The 21,119-nt window shown below is 37.7% G+C and overlaps 4 protein-coding genes and 1 long non-coding RNA gene across 6 annotated transcripts in view; 4 read left to right on the top strand and 1 right to left on the bottom strand.

The window, feature by feature from the left end:
- The window catches only part of LOC112577370 (neuropeptide-like protein 31), a 12,789-nt gene extending 5,597 nt beyond the window's left edge, over positions 1–7,192 (top strand). The window contains exon 2 of the mRNA XM_025260430.1: positions 6,932–7,192. Within this exon, the coding sequence (XP_025116215.1) occupies positions 6,932–7,192 (261 nt within the window). The remainder of the gene's footprint in view (positions 1–6,931) is intronic.
- Positions 1–21,119, top strand: part of LOC112577016 (acanthoscurrin-1-like) — a 162,409-nt gene that overhangs the window by 131,138 nt on the left and 10,152 nt on the right. The gene's annotated exons all lie outside the window — the stretch shown is intronic.
- Positions 11,610–11,927, top strand: LOC112577369 (glycine-rich protein 23-like). The gene has a single exon (XM_025260429.1). The coding sequence runs from the start codon at positions 11,610–11,612 to the stop codon at positions 11,925–11,927; it is 318 nt and encodes a 105-aa protein (XP_025116214.1).
- Positions 16,356–16,664, top strand: LOC112577368 (glycine-rich protein 23-like). The gene has a single exon (XM_025260428.1). The coding sequence runs from the start codon at positions 16,356–16,358 to the stop codon at positions 16,662–16,664; it is 309 nt and encodes a 102-aa protein (XP_025116213.1).
- LOC112577033 lies at positions 19,454–20,549 on the bottom strand. 2 transcript variants are annotated; one of them, XR_003101987.1, is made up of 3 exons: positions 20,447–20,549; positions 20,149–20,339; positions 19,454–19,540 (listed from the first exon to the last, which is right to left on the bottom strand). It is a non-coding gene; the product is annotated as an uncharacterized LOC112577033 (long non-coding RNA). The 2 variants fall into 2 exon arrangements; XR_003101988.1 differs by having other exon boundaries at positions 20,149–20,361; positions 20,447–20,461.

Genomic DNA, 21,119 nt, shown 5'->3' with positions numbered 1-21,119 from the left:
GCCGACTGGAGAATAATCATAAGATCATTAGACCACGTGATTCACAAAGTCTCCAGAGCTTGACTACAGCAACTCTCGATGATAAATAATTTTCAATCGATGTAGATGTCTACAGAAAACAAAATCGATGCTCTGACGTCTGGCGTACTAAATATGATGTTTTCTCACTCAGTAAAAAGATTTATGAGGCGAATCTGCTGGGCATTGCGCCGGAAAAAATGACTTGTGAATTCCTATACATGTCAAGTCTAGGACGTTATCGTGACACGAACCGCGGATTGCTGGTCCCCCATATTTCAAACTTGCCGACTACCGACCCGAAATTGTCATCTTCGCGACAGAAAACGTGCTCCCGTGCGTGGCATCATGTCGATTTTGCGTCACTTCCTTCCAGAAGCGAGCCCCACGTGGCATGAAGTGCGTCTGATTCGCAAGGGAGACGGATCGGCGCGGTCGAGTGTGACTGATTGTGGTGGCTTCGTAAGAGCGTGGGCTGAAGACCTTTAGGGATCAACGTCGGCCTAACACAGAAGCGGTGCTGCAGGCAGCCGGCGGGTCGGCGATGTGGTGCATTGGTATTAGTCATTAGCAAGGGGCAAGCCCCTCGTGTGGGACCTGCACCGATGTAAAATTGTTTTCAGGAACCGCAATCATCGTATTGGCGGTCGACAGAAGGACTTTTAGTCTGAAGATTTCCTCGGTGTTCGATCCAACGTGTTAGAGCTCCTCGCGAAAAAGTTTATATTTTAGAGGCAGTCAGAATGCTCAACAGCACAGAAAGTCAATAAAGAAAGAAGAGTAATGTATATAAATAAAAATGCAGTGGCGGCAAAGGAGATATCTAAACGGAACTGACAGTTTTTTCCCATTGGTGGTTTTGACAGAGGGGCTGTCTTGGTTCTAACTAGGCTTCAAATCATTGTACTGTGTACGGTCGGGGATAATCATTAATTTTTATGCTAGAGCTTGACATGTAGAGGAGAAGGGTTGACATTTTTAATAATATAATATTCATGACTTTATATCAAATTTAATTTGATTTTGATCAGAACAGAGAAAATGAGATGCTGTAGGATAATCTTTATGTCTCTTCTCTTTAAGATGGTCGTATACCAATAAGGTATTACAATAAAGTATAAGGCAATACCTGCTGCTGTGAAGACTGTCAGCAGTTGTACAAAGACTGACTGAAGTTAATTTGTCAGAACCAAAAATATTCACTGAAAACATGGTGAGAGCAAGCATAAGTGAGGTAAAAGAGGAAACACAGCAGACACCATCCAGATCTGACGTGCGTCATCAGTGGTATAGAGATGGCACTGGATTGGCAGAGTTGGGCGATGTCGTCATTCAGAGCTGAGGACTGATGAGGTCATATTTATACGGTTATACCTCTGGTATTTGTAAAGGTCAACAACAAGAAAATAACAAGCATTTTTTCACAAGCTATTCAAACTGAAGGCATATTTAAAAGGGTTTTATTTAGTGGTGAGGTTTGAATGTAATAAAACATGATAGTTTGTATGGTGACCGGAATGAATGCTTGAATGACCTCGAGTGTTGTGTTGTGCTGCACGAGCTGCGACGCCTATATAATATATAAAACGATTTAATGACATTGAAGGCGTACAATTTGTTCGCAACGGTTTTTTTTGCACTGATTGTACGCATGCGCGAACTGCTACTAAAATAACACTGGGTTACAAGCTGAAAACTTTGTCTCGAGCTTGCGAAAGAAACGCTAGCTGTGTGACGAAGTTTCATTCAAAATAATAGGTATAAAGTAAGAAAGCAAGATGGATGTCTTCAAGGAAATTAAATGAGAAAGTTGTGAGTTTTGGTGATTAGCACAGAGAAAGGAATTGTTGAAGACAACGAAGATGACAAAGTTGGAACAAAAGATTACAAGTAAAAATAATAAAACTTGATGGAAAATAAAAACAGAAGTAATTAACAGCTGATGCAGGAAAAAAAGGCAAGCAAAGGATGAAGAAAAGCAAGAAAAAGAAAAAAAAAAAAATAAATAAAGAAAGGAGAATATGAAAGAAAATCAACAAAAAAAAAAAAACTAAGAATAGAAGATAATTTAAACAATAATAAAAAACTAAAGAAAAAAATGATTGCAAGGAAGTTATTTAGGGCTATTAAATATCCGACGATATTCTAATGTTATATCTATATAGAAAGATAGAATCACGTCTTTGACAGATAAGCTGTGAGGAACAAATCTATTTCTTACATATTTCATGTCGTCGTCATCTTGTGTTCTAAAAATGTCAAGCCTGCAACATTCTAAAGTCGCATCCTCGGACAGCTGTTGTCACTCCAGCATGACAGAGACACAATTTGCTGCAGACCATTGTTGTTCCAGCATGGCCGTCACACATCATAGCTTCTCCTTCGTCTTCGCTCCCAGTCCACTCGGCTGAGCAAGAAAATTCGTCCTGTAACTCCAATGTAACCTTTTAATTTGGCTGTCTCCTGGAAATTAATTATACTAAGAGTGGACGTAATGTTCTATCGAAGTTACTACTTCGGTGAAGGCATGAATGCTAGTTAATGCATTCGCGCGTCTGATGTTACGTATCTCTGAAGGTCTTAATAAATAAATAGAAGAAAAAAAGCAATTATATTGCCTTTTAAATTCAGGTTGCTGCAGAATAAGAAAAACATTATTTTCTGAAAGTAGAACTGACAAATACATAAATATATCTTGAATTAGTATATGCCGACAGATATAAGCCGATATTATCAGTAAGTTCTATCAAGATAGGTCTGATTGATCATCCGCAAACATTTTTCTCTTACAGACAGAGACGAAAGGTAGGTACAGGAGGTAGGTGAAAAAAATGATTAGGACATAGACAGCTGGGGCAACCTGAAGTTAACTTGGCACTGCACCTTTGTCAGTTTTGAGGATTGTTGATTGTTCGTGTACGCACGACTTATCAGTGATTGATCTAGAGAGCAGGGTGGAAACAATAAAACTAAGATTTTGAACCTATCCTGATTTTCATGTTCGTTGGGAGTCAGTTCAACTTTTTGAGTGTAAGTGACGCAAACATGTAAGGAAAACTAAAATAACATCAATCGAACATAAACCTCGCAAAGACATTTGATGTTAGATAACTCAAAACTTCAGATGTGACAAATGTGATGGAACAACTTCAGGCGACGCATGTATTATATAAGCACTTGTAAGTTCCAAAAGACTTTCTTTGCAGCTATCAGTTAAGAAAGTCAGTTCTGCGTCTTTTGGGTAAGTGCTGAAACATGTAAATATTTAAAAGAGGCTGAAAGACTGTTATCAGCAAGGATCACTTTCTCGTCTACAGTTTTGATATCCGATCAAAAACGTAAGATCTCTTTAACCGATAGTCTCATCGTCATCTTAAAAACTGCCAAAAAAATTAGAGATGTTTATTAATTGTACATTTCGAAAAGGAGATTCATTTCATGTTACTTTTCCTCATCTTGAATTTAATTAAGAAAAGTGTGCGTGCGAGAGGGAACGTATGTACAAGTATGTATTTGACCATATTTTGTACTTTCCAGCTGCTAAAATGAGGCAAGTCATCTTGTTGTTCTGTGTGCTCGTGGTTCAGACATGCTGCCTTAATCTACAAGGCTTACGGTACTGGCGTATGGTGGAGTCTTGGTGGCTTGCGGCATTGGTGCATTGGCGGCATTGGCGGTACGGAGGTCACGGCGGTGGTCGTGTGGTTTATGATGGTTTCGGTGGCTATGGAGGTGGCTACCCACACTTTAAAGGCTACTACGACTAAATAAAGACAAACTTTAAAACTATGGGTAAGCATGAAACATGTTAATATTTGTCAGCGCAATAAACACTCTCGCGCACACACACACACACAAAGACAGAGTTTAATATGTATATTTATGTATAATAAGAACAAAAGTCAATGAATTTTTGAAAGACGTGCCTGTTGAAAAATACAAAAACTGATTAACGAACTTTAAGAGAAACAGAAGAAGAAAATGACTAACAAATTGAAGGACTTACAAACGGATCTGTATTTTCTGTCTTGTCTTCTGGCATGCAAGTGACAAACTAATTTATACAAAAATATTTTGTGTACTAATTTTGTTATTATACTAAGTTGTTTTTTTCATTTACAGAACCAGAAGATTGTCTTTGAAGAGAAGCAGCATATATGTACATATAAAGATATGATCACGTGAAATCAATAAACACAATATTTGAAAAACAAATATCTGTCTCATAAAATTCTTGCCAAGTGTTATGGTTTGCTTCCTGTTATGTTCACTTAGTGAGTTGACTGAACGTTTTTCTCTAAAGTCTGCTGCTCTCTAGTTTAACGAGAAAAGACTTACTCCATCTTCTCATGTGCGTGAAAACGACTATCAAAACTGATCCGTAAAAAGAGGAGACAGAAGACCTCCCCCTGTCTTCAATGCAGGCTGAAGCTCTTGACAGGATGTTTCAACATTTCTGTGCAAAACAGGAACACAAATGTGTTTATGATATTTTGCTACATGTTCATATGTTATTCAAATTACGGCAAAGGACACTGCATCAATCTTTAATGATAATATAGCAGTATATAATTATATAGATATACACATACACCAGGATTGGGCAAAGTTTTTTCTTCGTGGGACGGTCACAACATTCTCAACTATGTGGCGGCTTGGTAACATAACAAAAAACTCGTGTCCCGACTACACAACAAATCTCGTTAAAATGGGATGGAAATTCGTCGACATTGATGATCTCTCACAGCTCCATCAGACACATCAGACGCATTATTTGTTTTTCTAATTTTTTTTTCTTCTGTTAGAATGAATAGACTGGTGATTCCCTACACTAAGTCGTATTTGATAAATTAAGTTATAAGTAAATTAATCTATGTTAAATAAGAAATATTTATTAAAACAAGTTCTCTTCGCATTTTGGCTGACATCCAATGCGAGACAATGAACGACAACGATATAAGGAAAAACTCTTGCAATTGCTTTTCATCACTGAACATTACGTCCCCTGACGAAGCCAAGGCGTTGTCGCGCTGATACTAGACTTTATTTGAAAACTTAAAATGACCACAAGACTGCAAGTAAAAAAAAAAAATAATCAGTACGAAAGAAAGAACGAAATAAAGGAAGAAAGAAAGAATGAATGAAAGGAAGAAAGAAAGAAAAAGAAAGAAAGAGAGAAAATGACTAAAACAACTGATGTTCGACTGATAGGGTCGCGAGTATGAAAGGGCGTATGTCTACGGGGAAAGTAAAGGGCCAGGTCTGAAAAAGAATTAAAGTGGTGAAAGATATAAAAAATAGACCCCAAATAATATCCACGATCACCAAACAAATGCAAGTTCCTTTTCAGTCCTCACTGTTTGGAATTCTCTTCCTCTTTCTTGGAACTGTGTCTAAGTTCGAATCCTTCACAAACCTCTTGGTTTGTTTTTTTTTAATCCATATTTTACTTCAATAGTTAAATGTTTTCATCATGCTGTCATGCTGGTTGTTGTGGCCCTATGCTCCTCAAGGGAAAAAAAGAGGAATGAACGCACAGTCATTCTAATGTTTATTGACTGTCGGTTCGTTCATTAGCCTTCGCCTACAACGCAGAGAGAGAGAGAGATGTTATACATTATATAAATATGTAGTCGCTCATACACTCAGAAACAGGTAATTTGTTCTAAACTACTTGGAAGGGTAAAACATTCAAAATCTCAATACTCGCTTGTATTTCACAAATACCGGAAACATTCTACACAGGTGCTTCAATGCACTGGGAATGTACACAAGAAATTAGAGTTTCTTCCATTTTCTTCTATTGCTATAAGTTTACGTACATATACATATTATTTTTAATAAGAATGATAACAAAAATAATGTGTGATTTAAATAGCGTTCACGAAGGAGCATGTTCTCGGCGCTTGAGATAAGGAGACATGTCAGCATGTGAAGGAAAGAAGGAGGAACAACTGCGCAGACAAGCAATAAAAGACAAACATTGAAGACAAATAGAAAAATCAGGGAATAAACACTAAAGACGGAAAGTCATAAATCTACAGAGGAAGACGATACTGGACTGGTCAGCTGATTATTATCACAACTATTGACAACTAATCAACATAAGAAACGAACGAAAAATGGGTTAGAGAATGGACCAGCAGTTTGTTGACTGGTGTAAGGAGTAATACTCATGGACAGATGTGTTTGTAGTTAAAAATAAAACTTAAATTTAAAAGCCAGACGTTTAGTCACTCGAGGAGGTGGTCTGGTGCAAATCAGGGGAGGCAACTGTACTGCAGGCTATGATGATGTGAAAAAGTCGAACAGAGTTTCCTCACCAAACCACATCGGTGTGACAGTTTTGAGAGATTGGTTTCCGTTCAAATTCGGGAAGTGTCACCTAATTATTAGTGATTGATCACCGAAAAATAGAACAGTACTCTCCACCTCAGCTTAGACGAAGTTTTGAACTTTCGACCTGATCTTAATTTTTTGGCAGGAAATCGCTTAGGTGATCATCAATATGACAAGTACATTCATCAGCAAAAAACAGTTTAACAGTCTTATAAGTACGACAACTTAATTTTATGATCAAATAACTCAGAATTCAAAGACTTTGACAAATCAGTAACCCTTCAGGCGACTCATCTTAGTCTTATATAAGTGTCTGTAAGAATTGAAACACGAAAAGACCTCCAGTTTGCAAGTCTTCAGTTCCTGCATCTTTACAGGTAAGTCTTGGGAGCTTGAGTGACAAAAATTATTTCACATCTTGACAAACTTTGATTTAACAACTAATTACCATCTTGTTTATTATTAATCTTTTATTCTACTTTCCTTACTTCCTTTATTGCTTCTTTCTGTATGTTTTGATAATAAACAAATAAATTGATAAAACTTTAATATTTTTTCCAGCTCTGAAATGAAGGTAATCGTCGTTGTTCTGTGCGCCCTCGTGGCTGTCAGCCAAGCCGGCTTCATCTCCCCTGGCTACGGCTATGGTGGATACGGCTACGGCATTGGTGGTCTTGGTGGTCTTGGACGTCTTGGCGGCATTGGCGGCATTGGTGGCATTGGCGGCTGGGGCGGCATTGGAGGTCTCGGCGGCTACGGTGGGTTTGGAGGCTACGGTGGTTACGGCGGCTATGGCTATGGCGGTGGCTTCCCATTCAAAGGCTACTACGACTAAAGTGAACACCTCTTTAAATGGTTACGTTCGGTGAGTTAGAAATGTGACCACGCACGCACGGACACTTATTCCCCTTCTGTCTCTCACATACATATATATGTATATACATGAATAGTATAAAATATATTTTATATGACAATGCACTTGTTTATTGATACTAATATCATTATAAGGGAAAAAGAAACCGAGCACAGAAATCGGCATACAGGCAGGCAGGTAGAGGATGTGTGTGCATGTGTGAGCGCGTTTGTGCGTGCGAGCGTGTTTAAAAGAGAGATTCCCTTTTTCGAGAAGCTGCTTTTTATCTTGCTTTTTTGCCCTTCATGTATTTATTATTTAGTTTTCGTGTTATAACCATAAGTTTTCTCTTTTTGCAGAGCCACAAGATTGTTCTTCTTGGGTGATAACAATTCAATCGTGATCACGTAAATGAAATAAACAATTTAAAAACTTCTAAAGTTCTGACGATTATCGTTTGAGTGTTTGCGTTGTTGACTTCTGAAAGTTTTTTAAAAAATAAAAATTACCGATTTGTGTAAACATATTTTAAAACATGTCCGTCATGTTGTCCTGGTGGGTATTTGAAGACGACACGATTGCTGTTGACGAATAGTTACTGTTACGGACATATTCAATAAAGACTGACATTCATAACTCACAACACAGACTATCTATCTGAGGTTCAGTTTACATCATTTCAGAACAAAACACAAGTTGTTTTTCATGTTGATTGTTACCAGTGAATTATCTTTAAAATAAATCCACCAGATACAATCTAGAGGAAAAACAGAGAAAAATGTTAAGTCTAAAATCATTACCGCTATCCTGTTCTGTATCAAAAAAGAAAGTTAAAGTTTTATCTATCACCGTTATTCAGATTTTAAAAAATAAACTTCTCAGTTTATTTTATATGAAAGAGCGTTAAAACCTACAAGACACAAACCAACGATAATGCAAGGAAAGCAACAAAATGTTAGACTTGATCACATTTTATTACAGGTCTATAACGTACTGAAACGCATCAAAGAACACCGTAAATATCTGTGGAATCAATATAATAGTAACATATCCGTATGTATTCACATGTGCATGCACACTGACTTACAGTGAACACCATTCAAGGCAGACAACACTGTATTACAGCAACTCTTTATATCCTGAAATGGCCTACCTATAGAGATCCTACTGGGATCCACAAGGACTGAATAAATAGCCTTAATTGAAATAACTTAAAAAGAGAAGAGAAATAGAGTGAGGGTTCACGAATAAATACCTTGATAGGGTAGATATCTAATGCCGCTACATGAAAGCATGTATGGTACAACCCGGGCAGAGAAAAACTAAGAACGCGTCAAGATTCGAACCCACGACACCGAGTTTTCAATTCTGTGGTGACAAGGTCGTAAGCTCAGACGGACAGACCTTTTGAGAAGGAAGAGATATTGGTAGAGCACATTGAACATGGAAAGCAAGGCGTCAATCATGATCAACAGAGTTGCAGTGGTAAGGAGCGCGGCTAGCAGACCCCGAATATAATATCAATCATCAACCATCACCACACAAAAATCTTATCATCTACCCGGTGAACAGTGTTCACTAAACACCTTGTCATGTTTTTAACCTTTCCCCGTCTAATATTTTCATACATTCAACATACACTGGACAAACACGTTTAGTCACTGAGGGTTAAACACTAAGAAAAACACAGAAGGCACAAACATATCTGACATATAATATAATATTTGAATCTTCAGAAGAAAAACTGCGTATAGTCACCGGATGTTCAGTTACTGTGCTACAAAACAGGAGAAGGCTCTGGCTCTTCTTTTTCACATCCGCGGTCGAATCCTTTAAGCGATCACTGAAACAAACTGTTCCACGAGCTAATGCTCACATCAATCATCATAGATGTCTATATTTGTAATTATAGTCAATTAACTAGTCGGCCTGCTCGTTCTTGCTCTGCAGATTAATGAACCTCTCCATCTTTACTGTTTGCTCCCTGATTTGCTTGTGTCTTCTGTGTTTGTCTTTTATTGTCTGCAAAGTTGTTTTCACTTCCATCCTTCGTGTTCTGTCTTAAACTCAGACTAAACTCTGAGATCATGCTCCTGAACGTGAATATTAGCTATATAAATCACACGTTTGTTATTACTTTTATCATCATCATCATCATCATCATCATCATCATCATCATTATTTACAAACTATTCACACAAGGAAATTATAGACTAGTTTTTATTTGCTGTTATCTATTTTACACTGTATATTACAGTCATAATGTATTACACGTCCATTATTATATCATTGTGGGCTTCTTCATGATTATATTCCGATTTTTTGGTAGTATCATAAAGAAATTTTGAAAAGAAAAAATATCGAAAGTAGAAAAAAAAAATTTTAAAAAACAAAGAAGCTGCTTTTAAAAGTGAGTAAGCAGCTAAAAACAAAACTGAAGCTTGTCATAGACAAAGACTATTCAAAAAATATTTCTACTTCCAATAAAAGCATCACATCATGTCTTTTGAAGATAAAGAAAGTGCTTATGTATTTTACATTCTTCGTTTTAACATTATTGACTTGTAACCTTATTGACTTGCTCGTTTGCTCATTTTAATGCTAGTGATGTAGGACTCACTCATGGCCTAAACACACGTGCAAGGTGCACGTGCACACAGACAATCATATCATGCAGTGGCATGTCTTATCAATATTATTTCAGTAAGCCATCCATCCACTCAAGTTGTTTAGAAGTCAGGTGAAAAACCCTCAGCTAGTGAGGCGAAATAAATATAAACATTCCCTTGTATTATTGAATTAAAGGAAAGTTGTACACAAGTACTTTAATATTAATTAAACATTTTTATGAAACTGTATTCATCTAGTGCAGTGGTTCTCAAACTGTGGTCCATGGACCACTAGTGGTCCGCGGGCATAAGTCAGGTGGTCCGCGGCTGACATTCGGCATATGTCAGCAAAGTGATGTTTAAAGTGATGCATTCCTCGCATTAACATTTTAATTACAAAGAACGAGGTAGACGAAGTTTTATGTCAACTTATTACTATACTACTGTCACAAAACGACATTTAGTTTTGAATTAAAATGAAACAAATGCGGCAATTTAATTTGAAATTCATAGTACAGAGTGAGTTTTAGGCCTTGGTGGTCCGCCATATTTTTTACCTAAGTAAAGTTGTCCGCGGTCCGAAATACTTTGAGAACCACTGATCTAGTGTGTTACATGAGACCCAGTTAAAAACTATTCATTCTATTCACTACACCAGCGGTCCAGTGCTGATGAGTCAAGTGAAGGATGGACTGACCAGCGATATAAAAAATCTCATGGAATTTAGTCAGCAAATTTCTTTGCTCGACTATTTTGAAAAATAAGTTTTATTAGTAATTGATGACAGAAATAGAGAAGTTCATATCAGTTTAGAGGGTTGCACCAAGTTTTAAATCTCTGACCTGATTTTTTTTTGGCAGGAAATCACTTATCCAATTTTATGCTTGACACTGATATTCATCAGAAAGTAGTTGGCCAGTAGCTCATAGGTAAGGATTAGACACTTTTATGATTAGACAACCCAGAAGTCAGTGACTTTGATAAACGACGACAGGGGCCAAAACCCTTGAGGCGACTGATCTGAGCCCTATATAAGCGGGTGTGAGAATTGAGAATACGAAGGACCTCCAAGTTTGTCAGCCAGTACTTGCAAGAAACCATCCTTAACGGTAAGTCTTTAAAGAGTGGTCTTCTCTTACACTGATTATTAGTGTATAGAATGGATTTCTGTCAGTTTGAATTACACACACATACTGTTGTTGTTTTTTTTTCTCTAGTTTTATTTTTCTCAAACAAGCGGGATTTGTTTTAACATTTAATCAAAAACTGTGAGGACACAATTGGTTGACTTCGTGGTTGTATTTTAAAGTTTTTGTTTATTTGTGTCCTTTATTAATAAATATCGATGCATAACTATGCTTTCAAGGGTTCTCGGTAAAAGAAAACAATTGCTGAGAGATGTCAGTGACTTTTTCTAGAAAGAATACCTCTACTTGAATAGAATCATATTAATTACATCCCCGTTTTTTTAAAATCTACCGTAATTAATTTTAGTTTATTGCTTCATTTATTTTTTATAAGCTGAGAAACTGATAAAGTATAGCAGCACTGAAATCAGTATTTCGCTGATTGTAGACTACGACGACGACGACGACGACTTATTGTTTAGTATCTTTTCAAAATCTGTCATTGCCTGTGACTCCACATATCTTTTATCCTACAAAATAAAACTACAGCATGTTCTACTAAAATATAAGACTCTATTCTACTACAGTATAAGACTACAGTATGTTCTACTACACTATAAGACTAACAAGATTATAAAATTTCCAACCTTTTCCAGATTTAAAATGAAGGTTGCCGTCGTCGTTGTTCTGTGCGCCCTCGTTGCTGTCAGCCAAGCTGGCCTTATCTCCCCAGGCTACGGCTATGGTGGATACGGCTACGGCATTGGCGGCATTGGTGGTCTCGGTGGTCTCGGTGGTCTTGGTGGTCTTGGCGGCATTGGAGGCATTGGCGGTCTAGGTGGCTTTGGAGGTCTCGGCGGCTATGGTGGTTTTGGAGGCTTTGGAGGACTTGGAGGCTATGGAGGTTTTGGCGGCTATGGCGGTTTTGGTGGCTATGGCGGGCTCGGAGGCTTCAAAGGATACTACAAAGGTTACTATTGAGGAAGCTACGACTCAACAAAAAATAGCAGTCACAACCGATCGGTGAGTTGTAAACACACACACACTTTCCGTTTCTGTCATCTTATCATTAAATTGCTTCAGGTTGACAACAATAAGTGCAAACGAATCCAAGATATTTTAAAAACATTTCTAAGATAGAAATAGAATGTTTTGCCACAAGAGCTCCAATGCTCATATAGCAAATGTATATTAGGTTTATATCTATACCACGGATAGATCCGCACATAAAAGATAACTAATGACAATGCATCGAACCAGCTTTGTTTCTAAAGTTTTTACAGCTGACAGATATCAATGCAATGTGAAGTATTTAGTTATTATTTTGAATCTGAGATGCTGAAGACGGCTGGACATTCTGGCCAATAAAATTGACAAATAAACAGCGAGTCTTGTTTTGGGTTTCTTTTAATGTTTGTATTACACACTACCAATCATCATAGATTAATACTTTTGTGGGAACTTTTTTCTGTTTCAGAGCCAGAAGATTCTTCTTCTTAAAGGCTGACAACAGTTGATTACGAATAATGTGAAATCAATAAAAATCAAAATTTTAAAAATTTCTTGTAGTTTCTTTCAAAATGTGTGGGCTGGACCTCTTTGTACTGTCCTGTGTAAACGCGTTTGATACATACAATATAGTATATTTATGATGACTTTGAATCAGTTTGTACACAATCACACAGTTACCAAGGCACATTTCTTTTGTAGACTGTGCCTGTAAATTTTAAACTTACTGGATTCATTTGTTCTGTAGGCAGATGAATGTCCGATTTATAAAAACCTTAATTGTTTATGCAATATTTCTCGGACTGTGCTTGCACCTTTCAAAACGAAAAAAGAAAACTACAAAATTGTGATGTCGATTATTTATTAACACCGAAGACAATTTTGACTTGCTGCTTATTCGAAAAATATTGAAAAGTAAAACCGGATGAGTATGAAAGTTTAGAACATCGCAGTACCGCAAACCAGCTTTTCATCATTAACCGCCCGACGTGACGTCATGACCAATCATATCGCAGTTTGAAAATTAAAAATTATTTCACCTGACTTTGGACTAAGAAGACACCATGTGTCTAGTAGTAAAACATTCAGTGATAGTAAGTGTATAACGAGTTATGGAGAAAAGATAAATCTTGGGTTTGTGCAACTCCCATTGTGCGACTTCCTGAATGACTGAAGAAGGGACAAGTAACGACATATGGGGACTAATCTTTTTTGTCTCACTCGATGTCTTCTTCTCACTCTGGTCTTTCCTTGTATGTGTTTTGGGTCGTTTCCACTGGATGTGATGCCCCCTTCTATCTTGAATGGCAGTTTCTTTTGACCGAGAGACATCTGGGTCGACGAATACAAAAAGCTAGTAAAGTTATAGCCATGTTTGTCTAAGGTCGACATCTTGGACGGAGTGAGAGGCTGAGTTCCTAATGGTTAATTGCTCTCTGTTGCCACGTGAAGAAATGTGCCCTAGAAGTTCTCTTTTAACAACAACAACAACAACAACAACAGAAGCAATAATAATAGTAATAATAACAATAATAATAATGACAACAACAATAATAGTAGCAGCTGTCAAGTTCACGCGATTATCAAATGACATTTCCTGTGTACGACAGGTCAAACATTATTATAAAGAGATAAACTTAGACAACAAAGATTTGACTTGCAAAACTATTGGTGTATTTCTGAAACTCACTTATAGGCCTGTCTACACGATAACCTATGACCTGGTTGCCTCATTGGGAGTTGCACATGGATAGATGCGACAGTTGACAAAGCTCACCACTCAGGTCTGTCTTGTACAACAGTGAGCAGGTCTTGCTAAGGACGACCAGTTCCCTCCTTTACTTTCGTAAATAGTTATTCCTCCGGCAAGTTTTCCACAGAGTGTCGTGCCTGGTCACGTGGTCTTATGTTGCTTGCCTGCTGCAGGTGGAAATGTCTGATGTCCTACGAGTGTGGTAAAAATTCTTTGATTAAATTTACTCTTTTATTTTATTACTTAGTTAATTGTAAAGTAATTGGCGTTTATCTTCTGTGCTATTATGAAGACATCTTTCATAAATGCGTTGGTGTTATAAAATGTGTAAATGTTTTTTTTTAGAGAAAGTCGGTAGGGTGGTTCATGTATGTTGAAACCAGGTAGGAATTATTTCCAGAATAACACAATGTACATGCCGTTATCAGGGTATTCACCACTGAAATGAGGTACATTCGATCTTAAGGTTGACTGTATTCTCTGGAGTTACACGGTAATAACTTTAATATACTGCCACTGTGCCATTGCATCTTTACTAGCAACTGCAGAAACATCTATTCACGCAGCGAAACATCTTGCATCTAGCATTATAAGTTGAAATGCCAGCTGCAGAGATGATAGAGATGATGTTAACTATATAAATATGTGTGTGTGTGAAAGGGACGCCGAAAACAGGGTCCGATGGCGGGGTGTGGTTGCGGCCCTGTGCTCCACTGGGGGCAAATAGGAACAAGAAGAAAATATATATATGTGTGTGTGAGGGCGTGCGTGCGCACTTTTTAGTTTTAATTTCTTGTGTTCTTCAGTTTTGAAGAATTCGGCCACCAATCAAACTGCAACTCACTCACTCACACAGAATTTCAAGATGAAAACTTCAAATGTTTGCTCGACAATTAGTTTATTGCTGTTACATCTAATGACAGCTGCTTAGTTTGTTGACTTCAGTTGAGAACATCCTCTGGGAATCTGAAAAAAAAATGAGTAACTTTATCATATGGCTTAAAAATTGTTTTAAACATACACTGCTAACCCTCTTTTCTTCTGTCTTTGCAATATTTAATTTTGCTATGTAAAAAGTCATTAATTTCTAGGGAATAGACATTTCACGGCTTCCACCATTCCCTGACCGATTGACTCTATAGATGAGTATATCTGTATACCACACAGGTACTACAAGCCACATTAGAGTTAATAAGCAATAGGCATCAAACCACATCCTCCGTAAATTATTCCATTTAGAGTTCTAACTGTCACATGGAAAAATGCTTCATGATAAACAAATAAACTCTCTAGATAATATAATCATCAAAGCACAAAGTCCACACACTTCGAAACCATACGAAAGAATTGGTTTAAGTTGTGTTGAGAAGTTATGAGTTAGAGGGAAGAGATGGCAGAAAGAGAGAGCGGGAAAGAGATAGTAAGAGATAGCGAGGAGAGAAAAAGGGAGAGAGAGCAGAACAGAGAGAGAGAGCAGAAGAGGGAGAAAGAGAAATCACTTGCGAGGACTTTTTTCACCAAGTTTACAACTCAGGATGGCCAGTTACCTCAGTGTGCGTTAAATCGATAGTCGAAGAAGTCGTCGAAGAAAGGAAAGCAGTAGTAACAGCCACGTCGGCCGCCATACAAGCCACCTCCATACCTGAGTCCGCCAAACAGTCCTCCTAACAGAGGGTTGCAAACAAGTTTTAAACCTCTGACCTGATTTTTTTGGCAGGAAATCACTTATCCAATTTTATGCTTGACACTGATATTCATCAGAAAGTAGTTGACCAGTAGCTCATAGGTAAGAATAAGACACTTTTATGATTAGACAACCCAGAAGTCAGTGACTTTGATGAACGACGACAGGGGCCAAAACCCTTGAGGCGACTGATCTGAGCCCTATATAAGTCTGTGAGAATTGAGAATACGAAGGACCTCCAGTTTGTCAGCCAGTACTTGCAAGAAACCATCCTTAAACGGTAAGTCTTTGAAGAGTGGCCGTCTCTTACACTGATTATTATGGTATAGAATGGATTTCTGTCAGTTTAAAACAAAACACATTTTTTTCATTTACTCTCTAGTTTTATTTTTCTCAGACAAGCGGAATTTGTTTTAACATTTAATCAAAAACTGTGAGGACGCAATTCGTTGACTTCGTGATTGTATTTTAAAGTTTTTGTTTATTTGTGTCCTTTATTGATAAATATCGATGCATAACTATGCTTTCAAGGGTTCTCGGTAAAAGAAAACAATTGCTGAGAGATGTCAGTGACTTTTTCTTGAAAGAATACCTCTACTTGAATAGAATCATATTAATTACATCCACGTTTTTTTAAAATCTACCGTAATTAATCTTAGTTTATTGCTTCATTTATTTTTTATAAGCTGAGAAACTGATAAAGTATAGCAGCACTGAAATCAGTATTTCGCTGATTGTAGACTATGACGACGACGACGACGACGACGACGACTTATTGTTTAGTATCTTTTCAAAATCTGTCATTGCCTGTGACTCCACATATCTTTTATCCTACAAAATAAAACTACAGCATGTTCTACTAAAATATAAGACTCTATTCTACTTCAATATAAGACTACAATATGTTCTACTACACTATAAGACTAACAAGATTATAAAATTTCCAACCGTTTCCAGATTTAAAATGAAGGTTGCCGTCGTCGTTGTTCTGTGCGCCCTCGTGGCTGTCAGCCAAGCTGGTCTTATCTCCCCAGGCTACGGCTATGGTGGATACGGCTACGGCATTGGCGGCATTGGTGGTCTCGGTGGTCTTGGTGGTCTTGGCGGCATTGGAGGCATTGGCGGTCTAGGTGGCTTTGGAGGTCTCGGCGGCTATGGTGGTTTTGGAGGCTTTGGAGGACTTGGCGGCTATGGAGGTTTTGGCGGCTATGGTGGTTTTGGTGGCTATGGCGGGCTCGGAGGCTTCAAAGGATACTACAAAGGTTACTACTGAGGAAGCTACGACTAAACAAAAAATAGCAGTCAAAACCGATCGGTGAGTTGTAAACACACACACACTTTCCGTTTCTGTCATCTTATCATTAAATTGCTTCAGGTTGACAACAATAAGTGCAAACGAATCCAAGATATTTTAAAAACATTTCTAAGATAGAAATAGAATGTTTTGCCACAAGAGCTCCAATGCTCATATAGCAAATGTATATTAGGTTTATATCTATACACCACGGATAGATCCCCACATAAAAGATAACTAATGACAATGCATCGATCATTAGATAACCAGCTTTGTTTCTAAAGTTTTTACAGCTGACAGATATCAATGCAATGTGAAGTATTTAGTTATTATTTTGAATCTGAGATACTGAAGTCTGAAGTACATTCTGGCCAATAAAATTGACAAATAAACAGCGGGTCTTGTTTTGGGTTTCTTTTAATGTTTGTATTACACACTGCCAATCATCATGGATTAATACTTTTGTGGCAACATTTTTCTGTTTCAGAGCCAGAAGATTCTTCTTCTTAAAGGCTGACAACAGTTGATTACGAATAATGTGAAATCAATAAAAATCAATATTGAAAAACTTTCTTATGATTTCTTTATTTCTTTCGAAATGTGTGGTGTGACCTCTCTGTACTGTCCTGTGTAAACGCGTTTGATGCATACAATATAGTATATTTATGACGAATTTGAATCAGTTTGTACACATTCACACAGTTACCAAAGCACATTTCTTTTTTAGACTGTGCCTGTAAATTTTAAACTCACTGGATTCATTTGTCCTGTAGGCAGATGAATGTCCGATTTATAAAAACCTTAATTGTTTATGCAATATATCTCGGACTGTGCTTGCACCTTTCAAAACGAAAAAAAAACCCCGAAATTGTAATGTCGAATATTTATTAACACCAAAGAAAATTTTGACTTGTTGCTTATTCGAAAAATATTCAAGAGTGAAACCTGAGGAGTATGAAAGTTAAGAACATCGCGGTACCTAAAACCAGCTTTTCATCATTAACCACCCGAGTGACGTCATGACCAATCATATCGCAGTTTGAAAATTAAAAATTATTTCACCTGACTTCGGACTAAGAAGACACCACGTGTCTTGTAGTTACACATTCAGTGACAGTAAGTGCATAACGAGTCATGGAGAAAAGATAAATCTGGGGTTTGTGCAACTCCCATTGTGTGATTTCCTGAAAGACTGAATAACGGACAAGTAACGACATAAGGGAACACATTTTTTTTATCTCACTTGATATCTTCTTCTGACTGGACTTAGCTTTTATGTGTTTTGGGTCGTTTCCACAGGATGCGATATCCTCTTCTATCTCGAATGGCAGCTTCTTTTGACCGAGAGACATCGGGGTCGATGAATACAATTATTATTATTATTAGTAGCAGTAGTAGAGATAATATACTAACAAGAGACTAGCAAAACGAACAACTTTCCAAAAATAGAAATTCTTTCATCAGAAAGTAATCTTCTGACCAATTAGAAACCAAAACTTTTGATTTTCAACAAGATTTATTGCAGTTATAACATAAAGTAAAATGAATTTACAGTTATAGTATATAGAGAAAATGATTTTATTCTTCAGACGTCAGAGAAAGACAACACGGATAAAAAAGAAAACGCCTCCTGTTAAGACCAGTCAAAGTTGACAAGGATGATACACTGAGCACCCAGGGTGGCGAGATTCAAAATACAACATCCTCACATACGTTCTTTTGGAATTTTGCAAACATCAGGTGTTCTTTCTCCGATGTACTAAGAGGTAGTTTGTCCACGTGGTCTTTCTAGGAGCACAGAATGATCTTGGATGCTTTAGACTGAACGATGATGTTGTCAGTCTGACAAAAAAATATTTTATTCATTCGTTCGTCCCTTGGCTGGAATTGGTCGTTGGGAGTTGCACATGAATAAATACGGCGGCTGACAGAGCTCACCACTCAGACCTGTCTTGGACAACAGTAGCAGGTCTTGCTAAGGACTACCATTCCCCTCCTTTACTTTCGTAAACTACTTCTTCCTCCGGCATGTTTTCCACAGAGTGTCGTGCCTGGTCACGTGGTCTTATGCAACTTGCCTGCTGCAGGTGGAAATGTCTGATGTCCTTTGAGTGTAGTGAGTGTGCTTTGATTAAATTTACTCTTTTATTTTGTTAATTAGTTAATTGTAATGTAATTGGCGTTTATCGTCTGTGCTATTATGGAGACATCTTTCATAGATGGGTTGGTGTTATAAAATGTGTAAATGTTATTTAGGGTGGTTCATGTATGTTGAAACCAGGCAGGAGTTATTCCCAGAATAACACAATGTACTTGCCGTTATCAGGGTATTCACCATTGAAATGAGGTACATTCGATCTTAAGGTTGACTGTATTCTCTGGAGTTACACGGTAATAACTTTAATATACTGCCACTGTGGCATTTCATCTTTACTAGCAACTGCAGAAACATCTATTCACGCAACGAAACATCTTGCATCTAGCATTATAAGTTGAAATGCGAGCTGCAGAGATGATAGAGATGATGTTAACTATATATTTATATGTGTGTGTGTGAAAGGGACGCCCAAAACCGGGTACAATGGCGGGGTGTGGTTGCGGCCCTGTGCTCCACTGGGGGCAAATAGGAACAAGAAGAAAATATATATATGTGTGTGTGTTAGGGCGTGCGTGCACACTTTTTAAATTTAATTTTTTGTGTTCTTCAGTTCTTCAGTCGAAACTGCAACTCACTCACTCACACAGAATTTCAAGATGAAAACTTCAAATGTTTGCTCGACAATTAGTTTATTGCTGTTACATCTAATGACAGCTGCTTAGTTTGTTGACTTCAGTTGAGAACACCATCTGGGAATCTGAAAAAAAGACCAAAAATGAGTAACTTCATTATGTGGCTTAAAAATTGTTTTAAACATACACTTGCTAACCCTCTTTTCTTATGTCTATGCAATATTTAATTTTGCCATGTAAAAAGTCATTTAATTTCTAGGGAAGCGACATTTCACGGCTTCCACCATTCCCTGACTGAGTCTATAGATGAGTATATCTGTATACAACACATTAATACAAGCCACAGTAGAGTTAATAAGCAATAGGCATCAAACGACATTCTCCGTAAATTATTCCATTTAGAGTTCTAACCGTCACATGGAAAAATGCTTCATAGTAAGCAGATAAACTCTCTAGATAATATAATTATCAAAGCACAAAATCCACACACTTTGAAACCAAACAAAAGAATTGGCTTAAGTTGTGTTGAGCAGTTTGAAGAGCAAGTGTGAGTTAGAGGGAAGAGATGGCAGAAAGAGAGAGGAGGAAAAAAAGATAGTAAGAGATAGCGAGGAGAAAAAAGGGAGAAAGAGAGAGCACAACACAGAGAGAGAGAGAGCAGAAGAGGGAGAAAGATAAAATCACTTGCGAAGACTTTTTTTCATCAAGTTCACAACTCAGGATGGCCAATTACCTCAGTGTGCGTTAAATCGCTAGTCGAAGTCGCCGAAGAAAGGAAAGCAGTAGTAACAGCCACGTCCACCTCCATACCAGCCACCTCCATACCTGAGTCCGCCAAACAGTCCTCCAAACAGAGGGCCTGCCACCGCCAGGGTAGCCAGGGCGCTGAGTAGCAGCAGTAGTAGGAGCACCTTGATCATGGTTCTGTGACAACAATCACAAACACCTTCACGTTTGATGGAAAATTGAGATAAAGAAAGGACTAAAATCTATCCAAGAAAGATCAACACGATAAATGTGAACAGACTTACCTGACAAATTCAGATGCCACTGACACAAGAGGTGTATGTCCCTGAGAGCCTGAGACCTGACTCTTAAATAGTTTGGATGTCCCCCTTCACCACTCATTTCTTGTCACAATTTTATTTCTTTGCGCGTCAAACAACCGCGAAAAATTATCTTCTTTTCCTCTATATCTGTCGTTTAGTGTATTTTGTTTGATTGATTTGACTGTCAGAATTCTTCAGTTGGCCTCTTATGACCGATGGGTCTGGGATTTCCATCAGACTAATTTACGACTTCGGTTGAGGAAGTTTGCGAAGGAATTCGGAATAATTTACAACAAACCACGCTTTTGCAATGGCTAATTTTATTGAACTCAATGAATGACCAAATGCAACGGTAACTGCATAGATGACAGCAGCTTCAACATTTGAAGGATGACAAGTTTACGTTCCGTCGGCGAGGTCAAAAGTTACGTGACGAATACTTTGTCAGATTTCTTCATCCTCTTTGACATATTCTCCCCCACCCTAACCTCCACCAGGTCACCACCGATGTGTGCGCACACACTATTTCCCTCTCGTTCATATTTTTATTTAGAAACTGTCTTTGCTGACGAAGCAACGAAAAGTCCTTCTCTATCATATTCAAAGACATTAGCAAAACGATTTCAGCCAAAAGTAAGGAATGTTTGAAGAGATT

This window comes from Pomacea canaliculata, linkage group LG12 (assembly GCF_003073045.1).
Source record: "Pomacea canaliculata isolate SZHN2017 linkage group LG12, ASM307304v1, whole genome shotgun sequence".
Lineage (NCBI taxonomy): Eukaryota > Metazoa > Mollusca > Gastropoda > Architaenioglossa > Ampullariidae > Pomacea > Pomacea canaliculata.
Note: the sequence above shows the minus strand (reverse complement) of the source record. Positions and strands in the feature narration are given on the sequence as shown.

Coding starts and splice junctions, on each gene's coding strand:
- LOC112577369 (XM_025260429.1), top strand. CDS start 11,610: ATGAAGGTTGCCGTCGTCGTTGTTCTGTGCGCCCTCGTTGCTGTCAGC.
- LOC112577368 (XM_025260428.1), top strand. CDS start 16,356: ATGAAGGTTGCCGTCGTCGTTGTTCTGTGCGCCCTCGTGGCTGTCAGC.